Below are 10,956 nucleotides of genomic sequence, written 5' to 3'. Positions count from 1 at the left end.
CCATCTTTGTTTCTCAGTACAGCTCACTGATCTCCATCCTATGTTCTGGACAGACATTACACACTGACCATCAGTAGGAGGAGGAGGTTGTGGTGTCCAGTAGCTGAGGGAAGAACATGATGTTTAGATCAAGGCTGATAGATTTTATGATTCAAAGTGTTTAGGAATGTGTCTCTTACCTTACAGTCAGATCACTTCCATCAATCCACTTCCATCTCCCACCTTCAGATCTCAGGCCAAACCAGTATCCATTAGTTCCTGAACTATCCACGCTGTATGCACTGAGTGCATTCTGACAACAGAGAAACAGTTATCAGATATTTAAACACTGTACTTAAATAATCAAACTGTTATCTAAAGACTCTTAGTGTTCAAACCTGGAGAAAATACATTTCAATTTAATAATTGTGTTCATGGGCGTAAATTTCATCTAACAGATGGGGAGGACACTAAAATCAAAATTTCTTAACAGCAATTTTTGAAGGAGACACAGATAATACATACAACATTGTACTTGTAGCAGATGTGTGTAGTAAGTAGGCTGGCAAAGCTGTTTTATATTTAGATGACTGACTTTGTTCGGCTCATTTTCTATAACCAGTGTGTAGCATGAAAGCACGGTGGGTGGAATTAGCAAGCTAGCCAACGTTAACAATCCTAAGGAAGTAAATCTCTTTCATTGGATTATGAAATTTAAAAAGCCAATTTCTAGCACTGAATATATTTATGCATTGAAATTATGTATCTCAAATTTGTGTTTAAAATGTTTGTCTTTAAATGTTCAACAACTTATCTTCACCTTTAATTTTCTAATTATCACAAATTCAGAATATGAAATTCAAATAAAAAAATGAAATATACCAAATTCAGATGCAAAATAAAATGTATAAAATTCAACTAATATTTTCAACTTGCTAAAATTCAATAGGGAATATGCCAATTCAGCTGTAAAATGTAATGTATAAAATTCAGTGTTCATATCCGGAAACCCAAGGAAAAGCAATCGATTCTAGACTAAAGTGTGCCATAGTGGATTGCGATGAAAGCTTTTTACAATTTTTGTCTGCTATTACTCTGCTATATAGAGACAGCATATGGGCAGTTTTATGAAAATTGATGGCGACTTGCACATTTGTTCGGACGCGGCAGCCAGCTGCAGCTCACAGACCCCGCTGTCAGCTGGCTGGAGCTCTTTCAAGAGACTCGGGGACAAGAGGAGTTTATTTCCTCCATCAATTATTTAAATAACACAACACAAATATCCATTATAAGATTAACGTGAACCTGTGAATATCTGCTTTTTCGGAGTTAAAAAGCTTCACAAGCAATTGCGGGCGTAATGAACGCGTTATTTATTATTTATAAGTATGTTAAAGAGGGACGTATCTCTCTGTCCGAGAGCTGCTCTGAATCTAGAATCGATTGCTTTTCCTTCAGTTCCCGGATGTGAATTTGAACTGAATTTGACCTACTGAGTTTGAGCAAGTTGAAAATATATTAGTGGAAATGTATACATTGTATTGTGCATTAGCATCTGAATTTTGAGAAAAGAATCCCACGAGTCCCTGGGACTTCTGCCTAGCATTAACGTAAAGGCAGAAAACCAAGCAGTGGACCAAACCACTGTGAGGCAAGGGAGGGGGGACTCAACATGTTTCTAAACTTAAAACCCATTTGTTGATCTGTATGGGTTTGTATTATTTTACTACTTAGACAATTATTTGAAGTATTTATGTATGTACAGTGTGGTTTTAATTAAATTTTTAGGAATAACCCTCAGATGGGGGTGTGTCCTAACACCCTCGATTCCTCCCCAATTTCCGCCTATATGTGTCATAAACAATTTCCACAGTTTTCTCATTACCTGTTCCTCTTGACTATTTACAACAACCAGATCTGATCTCTTTCCTCTGCAGTTTTCTCGAGCTTCTTCCCAGGTTTTCTGATCAGGAGGAAAAGGGTTATTATACGCATAGCAGTTGGTTGCCTGGGAATTGGTGGTTAACCAGCCTTTCAGACAAGCGTTACACTGTCTCACTGAAACAACAGAGACCAACCAATATACGACATTACTGCATTGTGATGTTAATATTATTATTGGATCTAATTAATAGGATCTGAACATACCGTTACTTGTTTTTGGGCAGTAGGCATCAATGCTCCACTGAGCTCGACTGACGTTGAGCTCATTCCAGTTTTTCTCCATGTCTTGTATTCGTTTTGTTAAGTTCTTCCTCTGTGTCTCCAGCTGCAGGTTTCCTGTTGTCAGGTTCTGGACGTCTGTAGTCAGGTTTGTGATCTTGCTTTCTAAGACAGTATAGTTTTGTGTCAGGTCGCCCAACTGGACTGTCAGATTGTTGTAGTCCCTCCTCAACTTCTCATTGTCTGAGCTCAGTTTGTCGTTGAGGTTTGTCAGGTGCTGAATGGCAGCCAGTAGAGTCTCGTTGTCTTTGGATAAATTCAGATGCTGCATCAGTGTCTCCAGCTGCTGGATTTCTGACATCAGCTTTGCATCGTTTTCAGTAATGACAGAAGTAACTACAGCGACGGAGAGAGGAACAATGTTGAACAATGCAAACCTGTCCTTTAAATAAGGACTACCAACAACAAGCTAAGACAGTGGTACTCACAGTAGATACGAAGGCCCATGATGACTAACAGTATCAGCCAACACACTGCTATCAGTGGAAAAGACTGAGAGAAGAAGAGAGACCTCTGGTCTGAGAGAAAAAGAAGAACTCAGTTGAGTTAATGATGTTGATTTAACAGTCAAAGGTGCTTTGAATACATTTCAAGTACAAGTCCTACAGAAAAAAAGGAGCTGAGCTTTTAAACACTCAAATTTTAAATCTCCATCAATATCAAATTTTTTAACAATATTAATAAATAAATCTCATGTTTAACAATTTTGAATGTGTAAAAATATACCTGGAGGGGATGCCACTTTATCCACAGTGCATGCTGGTGCATTAACATAGCTAGCTTCTTCTATGATTTCCGCTGAAAGATAAACATCAATAACAAATGTTAATATGCAATTTTACAGTCAAAATTGTGAGCACACTGAAATACAGTTTGAACCTGCAGATAAAGAGACGTTACACTTTTAAAACCTCAATACCAACCTAAAACAGAACTAAAAACCACACATGGGGCTGATATGTTTTTAGTTCCTCTTTAAAGTTGTGACAGAGTTGTTGTTTGGTTAGCAGCTAATGCTGAGTCATTGTGAAGGATTTAACCCTCACTGTTTGTCTGCAACATCTCCTCACGCTGCTGCAGTTCACCTTTCAACTCCAGCTTTTCAACTGGGACTTCTTATCACAATCAAATATCTTTCTGCTGAGACTGAAGACCCATGAGACTAAATCTAATCATCTGTTTGAAATACAAAATTTGCTTTTCCGTAATACTGTAAGTCAGGGGTTTCCAAAGTCTGAGACTGTGATGCCTATAGGATCCTGATAATGTTATTTGATCCCTCAACAAAACAGCCTCATATTGCTGTTTGACATAACTTCAGACTACACCAGGTACATCAAATAAGTCTCTGTAAGGCGTGATTAGTTTCTGACTATAGGAAAGTGGGGAAAACAGCAACAACACACACATTTAGGCTATTCTTTATGATCTTCTTTTGTTAAAAGTCATATGTTAACACTTACAGTACATTCACTGAACCTGCCCTGAAACTGTTTGGAGTCTATGTGGGGAGGCTCATCTCACACTTTAAAAAACCTCTGCTCATTAATACATCTTTTTTTCTGATGAGAACACTATCATTTAAAATATAGCTGAGCTGGCTGCCATTCTATCCACAGTGCTGTTAAAAGACAGCTCCTCTCTGTTTTCTCTGAGAAACAAATACATGACATCTTATTATTCCCTGTGTGTTGAGCAGAGTAGAAAAGTCAGAACGAATTTGGGAATTTTAAAACTGATGTTGTAAAGCATCAGAAGCATCTCACCTTGCAAAAATCACAAATAATATACATAAATATAAATTAGGGCTGTCAGCATTTATGCGTTAATCGCGTTTCGATTAAGGGCAGAGTATAACACGTTAATTTTTTTTAATCACATTAATGGCATGCCGCCATTTATTAATTTATTTTCACTTCACTGGGCTTCACGTCGTGCCTAACAGGCTACTATTTTGACCCTTTGCCGCACCTTTACTTATCATCAAGCCGTCATACTTCCTCCTAACACACCCTACTGCTGCAGGCATGATGGAGAAATGCAGCAGCAACACAATTCTGAATGGCGCTTTTTATTTTCCAAAAACTCCCAGACGGCTCAGTAGACAAGTCAAAAGCCATATTGTGTAAAGCCTAATTAAAATATCACTGAAGCACGTCAAGCTTGAGCTACCACCTACACGAGCTAAGCATAGCACAGTTAACGTGACTCAGGTTGATGCTAGTGGGCTCAGTCAAAACATTATTTTGGAGAGTGCTACTCGCCGACCTGTTGTCGAAACCAAAGTGCAAACGCTGTCTCATCAACCGGTGATCACTGGACGTCAGTGAGTAATCAAAATTATTTAGAAGTTACTGCACACTATATTGACTCTGGTAGGTAGGGTTGGGTACTGAAACGTGACGACCTAAACGGTAATAACGAGACCAAATAAAAACTAACATTTCGGTGCCTGACTTTACACTACACCTTACAGCAGGTAACGTTAGCCTACTTTTAGCTAGCAGCTGGATTAATCACGGTTAAAATACTGACAGCTAATGTTAAACAGTGTAAAGTGTGACTGTATTTCACTGGAGAGGATTACAACACCGGGATGTAACAGTCTGCTCTGCAGCGCAGCTGCTGCCGTTGTCGGAATTAAACAACACAGACAGTGCTTTATTGTTATAGTTATTACATTATTATTAAATCTTTAATTTTGACCATGGCCTTAACAATAAACAAGTTCCTGACTGTTGTTTAGTACCCTTCTTTTTTTCTTTTTTTCTTCTATTGTGTACAGTAAATAAATAATAAACAAATACAAATCTTAAAGTCAAGTTCATAAAGTAACTTTATTTGCATTCATTTAATTCCCAATCAAGATACACTAAGAAGTAAGTAAGAATTGTTTTCCATTTTTAATATGTACTTAAAAAAAGTTCTGAAATGCAAAATAATAGAATTTTAATCATGTGATAAAACATTCGATTAATTGTGATTAACTATAGAAATTCAGCGATTAATCGCGATTAAAATAAATTAATCGTTTGACAGCCCTAATGTAAATATACAGTAGTACCTGGAGGGGCTGCTACTTTCTCCACAATGCATGCTGGTACATTAACATAGTCAGCTACTTCCTTAATTTCCTCTGAAAGATCAACATCAAACACAAATGTTCATATGTTTATATGCAGTTTTACTGCCAATATGTAGAACACACTGGAGTAAAGTTTCAACCTGCAGATAAAGAGACATTACATTCTCTAAGAAACAGTCAGCCTATTTTGATCTCATTTTGATCTGTTCACCTGTAGTCCTCGATATCAAACTAAAAGCAGAACTAAAGACCACACAGGTACAGATATGGTTTTAGTTCTGAAATGAAATCCTAACATTCCCAGTGTGTTGAGCAGAGTGGAAAAATCCTAATTCATTTGGGCATTTTAATAAACCTTGGTGCTAGAGTTCTGCAATCAAAAGCATCTAACATTACAAAACCCAAAGAATGTAGACAAGATCCTGATACATAAATACAGTAGATAATGTATTACAGGTACACACATAAAGATGAGAATATGTAGAAGTACCAGCTTTATCCTGTGGTCTTCTCTTCATCCTGAACAAATGTTTAAAGTCCTGCTGCAGTCCTGTATGAGAGCTGTTAGGAGGCCGTCTGCTCCGCTGTGAGACTCTTTACTGGACTTCTACTTCCAGGTTGTGACTGTCGTTTTCCCAAATTATCAGGTTAAATAACCTTGTTGTTGTGAAGGGGAAGTGAATGTGAAGTGAGTGTTTTGGTACGACCACAAGGGGAACAAAGTCAGTCAGTCAGTCGACCTTTCATCAATCCACCATAACTTTTATCATAATCAAAGAGAGTCAATCATTTCTTTCTGCTGAGACTAAAGACCCATCTGACAAACATTTCTACTTTTTGGTCAAACCGTGATCAATAACGTTATGGTGGTGTGTGTTGTTTTGAGACCAAACATGGTGAGAATAAATATCTACATTAAGACGAGCAGCATTGATGGACACAGTGATGTATTGATGAGCTCTTAAACATTCAAACTTTCAACACAGCTAATTATCACATATTCTTAAGCAGTAATGATGAATGAACAAATCAATAATTGTTCAAACAGAAGTTCATTGTTCATCATACTGAGAACAAACATCCATCTCTCCTCCCCTGTACCTGCTTATGTCTGTTAACAGGAGCATATCCCAGCATGCACTGCGTGAAAGGCAGAAACAGATTGAGCTGCCCGTGTTTGGACTGGGGAAGGAAACCCATGTGAACATGAGGGAACATGTAAACTCTAAATGCAGCGAACACACTGAGACCAGATCTGCTTCTGTCTCATCTGGATTAAACATGTTACAGCATCCTGAATACGGCTGTTCCTCCTCTGTTGATTAAAGCATTCTGACATTTACAATAAAAAACAAAAACATGTAAGAGATTTTCATTCAATGTTGGCTGTTGGCTTATTTATGGCAACTATATAAAATGTCACATAGAAACAGGGCTTCCCGGATAGATCAGTTGGTAGAGCGGGCGCATTAGATAATGTTTTACACGTACACACAAAAACATTAGAATATTTTAAAGTACCAATTTCCTCCTGTGGTTTTCTGTTCATCCTGAATAAATGTTTAAAGTCCTGCTGCAGTCCTGTATGAGAGCTGTTAGGAGGCCGTCTGCTCCGCTGTGATGGTCTGATTTGAGGTTGTGAGATGAGAGAGTGAGAGTAGAACCTGCGGTAAGCACAACTCCCCTTAAAACACTTTGCCCCTTGATAAAACTGAGCCAAAACCTGATTAGTGGTGAGTGGTGGACAAACTGTTGATGATAACACTACAACAATTAAAGATGTAGGCATGCTACTGTATGATTGCATTAGTATAAACGTTGCACAACGTGCAAACTTTCTTAACGAGAATTCACGAGAAATGAGGAGTAAACCGTTTCATTGTATGAATAAATGGCACTGTTTTGGAGTATTTAATATGTCAACTCTCACCGATTCTTGCTTACTCATTACATGGCGTTAGTAGTTTTAAGGAGTAGGAGTTGCTATACACATTCAGGGGAGAGCAAAGACGGGTGGTATTTGTGATCTTATGTGGCGGGCCGGTCTGGGCCAAAATGCCAGGTGCGATTTTTGGTCCCAGTCCGTCCCCCTGTCAGTCACTGTGGCTCAAGCAGAGAGGAGCTTTTCCAAACTAAAGTTGATCAAGTCATACCTGAGGTCAACCATGTCCCAAGGATCACTGGCCTTGCCGTCATCAAAATCAATCACTCAATAAGGGAGCAGATTTCATACAATGACATCATTGATGAATTTGCATCAAAGAAGGCCAGAAAGGTCAAGTTGTAGTTGTAGTGTGTGTTCTCTGTTCTTAGTGCTATAGTGTAATAATTAGATTATCTTTAGTCTTCACATTTGTGTGATGAAGGATTTGTGCTATTTAGAATATTTCTATATTTTATTTGTATATTATTCTTAATATTTGTATATTATTGTTGCTCTCCGCTCTTGTTAAATTTTTGATCATTGTATATATTTGGCACATTTATATATATATAGTGTATATTTATTTTAAGTTCTGATAACCTATAGCCTACTGTCATATTTTGTGCTGAATTGTGTTCATTGTCTTTTGGCAATGTTGGAGGTGGAGATTGTGCACCTTAAAAAGTGTGTTTCCTATTGTAATTGCTATAGTTAAATAATAATAGTTGTAATAATAGTTAAATTAAGTGTGTTTTTCAAATGCTCTAATGAAGGATTTGTGCAATTGAGAATTATAATTTTCTCGAAGGGGGTCTCGCTCTGGGTGTAATTCAACGTAGAACCGCCCCTGTCCTGTTCAATAGGTTGCAACTTCCTAAATTATGTTGTTCGTTCTACATTGGTGAAAATATTTTCAATCAGAATTATATAACAAAAAGACAATAACAACAGTGTGTCGGATAGAAAACATTTTACACGTTAATATTCCTAACATGCTGAAGTAAAAAGCTCTGAGGACATTCTGTTGAGAACAAGTGATGCAGTGCCCCCATTTTGGCCAATGAGTAGCAACAATATATGTTCCATGATACATAGGAGACAGGAAACTGAGCAGTCTGTCTGTCCCTGTCATCAATCTGCTGATATACTAATTATAAGCATCACATCTCTAACAAAGCAGAACAAAAGCCCATTCAACAGGTATCAATGATAACAGTGTCCCTTCAGTCTAGTCACTGTATGTTTCACAGACTTACATTAGCATACCTATATAATCAAATATCTAAATGTATTCAAATCTAAGTGTCTGTTTTTCAAGCTTTACAAAATAATTCACTTTAAATATTCTCTTATTTTTCTATAAAAATAAATCCCCTGAACATTTTTAGTTCTGAAAACAAAACATTTAAATTATGAAGTAGAAGTCTTAATAGTTTGATATTTATAAGCCAGTTGATATTATTATGCAGTCTGACTGCAGTGTTTAAACAGATAAAGCCTTCATTTTGCAGATCCTTCTTTGTTTCTCTGTACACTTCACTGATATCCATTTATTGTTCTGGACAGACATTACACACTGACCATCAGTAGGAGGAGGAGGTTGTGGTGTCCAGTAGCTGAGGGAAGAACATGATGTTTAGATCAAGGCTGATAGATTTTATGATTCAAAGTGTTTAGGAATGTGTCTCTTACCTTACAGTCAGATCACTTCCATCAATCCACTTCCATCTCCCACCTTCAGCTCTCAGGCCAATCCAGTATCCAACAGTTTCTGAACTATGCCAGCTGTATGTATTGAGTGTAGTCTGACAACAGAGACACAGTTATCAGATATTTAAACACTATAACTAAATAATCACACTGAGACAGGGACGGACTGACAATCTGTGCGTTCTGGAAAAGTCCAGGTTGGCTGTCACGCACACACACACACACACACACACACACACACACACACACACACACACACACACACACACACACACAGGCCGCAGAGAAACATATGACATTAATTATTATTTACAAGCATGTTAAAGAGAGACGTATCTCTCCTTTCAGAAGCTGCTCTCACACACATCTGTCTGCTATCTAGAGTTGATTGCTTTTCCTTGGGTTCCCGGATGTTAACACAGAATTTTAAACATCACATTTTGCAGCTGAATTTGGCCTATTGAGTTTGAGCAAGTTGAAAATATATTAGTTGAAATGTATACATCGTATTTTGCATCTGAATTTTGAGAAAAGAATCCCACGAGTCCCTGGGACTTCTTCCTAGCATTAACGTAAAGGCAGAAAACCAAGCAGTGGACCAAACCACTGTGAGACAAGGGAGGGGGGACTCAACATGTTTCTAAACTTAAAACACATTTGTTGCCCTGTTTGTGTTTGTATTATTTTACTACTTACGCTATTAATTTAAGTATTTAATTATGTACCATACACAGCGTGGTTTTAATGAAATTGTTAGGGGGGTAACCCTCAGATGGGGTGGGTCCTGACCCCCTCGATTCCTCCCCAATTTCCACCTCTATATGTGTCATAAAAATGTCCACAGTTTTCTCATTACCTGTTCCTCTTGACTATGTACAACAACCAAATCTGAACTCTTTCCTCTGCAGTCTTGTCGAGCTTCTTCCCAGGTTTTCTGATCAGCAGAATCAGCATCGTCATGAATCACATAGCAGTTAGACCCGGTGAGTTCCCAGCCATCCTGACAAGCTTTACACTGTCTCACTGAAACAACAGAGACCAACCAATATACAACATTACTGCATTGTGATATTAATATTATTATTGGATCTAATTAATAGGATCTGAACATACCGTTACTTGTTTTGGGGCAGTAGGCATCAATGCTCCACTGAGCTCGGCTGACGTTGAGCTCATTCCAGTTTGTCTCCATGTCTTGTATTCGTTTTGTTAAGTTCTTCCTCTGTGTCTCCAGCTGCAGGTTTTGTGTTCTCAGGTTCTGGACGTCTGTAGTCAGGTTTGTGATCTTGCTTTCTAAGACAGTATAGTTTTGTGTCAGGTCGCCCAACTGGACTGTCAGATTGTTGTAGTCCCTCCTCAACTTCTCATTGTCTGAGCTCAGTTTGTCGTTGAGGTTTGTCAGGTGCTGAATGGCAGCCAGTAGAGTCTCGTTGTCTTTGGATAAATTCAGATGCTGCATCAGTGTCTCCAGCTGCTGGATTTCTGACATCAGCTTTGCATCGTTTTCAGTAATGACAGAAGTAACTACAGCGACGGAGAGAGGAACAATGTTGAACAATGCAAACCTGTCCTTTAAATAAGGACTACCAACAACAAGCTAAGACAGTGGTACTCACAGTAGATACGAAGGCCCATGATGACTAACAGTATCAGCCAACACACTGCTATCAGTGGAAAAGACTGAGAGAAGAAGAGAGACCTCTGGTCTGAGAGAAAAAGAAGAACTCAGTTGAGTTAATGATGTTGATTTAACAGTCAAAGGTGCTTTGAATACATTTCAAGTACAAGTCCTACAGAAAAAAAGGAGCTGAGCTTTTAAACACTCAAATTTTAAATCTCCATCAATATCAAATTTTTTAACAATATTAATAAATAAATCTCATGTTTAACAATTTTGAATGTGTACAAATATACCTGGAGGGGCCACCACTTTATCCACAGTGCATGCTGGTGCATTAACATAGCTAGCTTCTTCTATGATTTCCGCTGAAAGATAAACATCAATAACAAATGTTAATATGCAATTTTACAGTCA

The 10,956-nt window shown here is 38.0% G+C and overlaps 2 protein-coding genes across 2 annotated transcripts; both read right to left on the bottom strand.

The window, feature by feature from the left end:
- Nucleotides 1–371: 371 nt before the first annotated feature.
- LOC114556812 (C-type lectin domain family 10 member A-like) lies at nucleotides 372–2,649 on the bottom strand. Its single transcript, XM_028579855.1, has 4 exons — nucleotides 2,631–2,649; nucleotides 2,128–2,538; nucleotides 1,865–2,037; nucleotides 372–377 (listed from the first exon to the last, which is right to left on the bottom strand). Exons 1-4 carry the CDS (start codon nucleotides 2,647–2,649, stop codon nucleotides 372–374), a joined length of 609 nt encoding a protein of 202 aa, XP_028435656.1.
- A 6,145-nt stretch (nucleotides 2,650–8,794) lies between these two features.
- LOC114556811 (C-type lectin domain family 10 member A-like) lies at nucleotides 8,795–10,556 on the bottom strand. Its single transcript, XM_028579854.1, has 5 exons — nucleotides 10,538–10,556; nucleotides 10,035–10,445; nucleotides 9,778–9,944; nucleotides 8,909–9,016; nucleotides 8,795–8,827 (listed from the first exon to the last, which is right to left on the bottom strand). Exons 1-5 carry the CDS (start codon nucleotides 10,554–10,556, stop codon nucleotides 8,795–8,797), a joined length of 738 nt encoding a protein of 245 aa, XP_028435655.1.
- Nucleotides 10,557–10,956: the final 400 nt, after the last annotated feature.

This window comes from Perca flavescens, chromosome 6, assembly GCF_004354835.1.
Source record: "Perca flavescens isolate YP-PL-M2 chromosome 6, PFLA_1.0, whole genome shotgun sequence".
Taxonomy (NCBI): domain Eukaryota; kingdom Metazoa; phylum Chordata; class Actinopteri; order Perciformes; family Percidae; genus Perca; species Perca flavescens.
This window is presented reverse-complemented; position numbering and strand designations above follow the sequence as displayed.

Bases quoted from the DNA above. Each gene is read 5' to 3' on its own strand.
- LOC114556812 (XM_028579855.1), bottom strand. The intron at 2,038-2,127 runs GTATGTTCAGAT...CTGTTGTTTCAG, and splicing joins CTGCCCAAAAACAAGTAACG to TGAGACAGTGTAACGCTTGT.
- LOC114556811 (XM_028579854.1), bottom strand. The intron at 9,945-10,034 runs GTATGTTCAGAT...CTGTTGTTTCAG, and splicing joins CTGCCCCAAAACAAGTAACG to TGAGACAGTGTAAAGCTTGT. The intron at 8,828-8,908 runs GTAAGGTAAGAG...TTCTTCCCTCAG, and splicing joins TTGATGGAAGTGATCTGACT to CTACTGGACACCACAACCTC.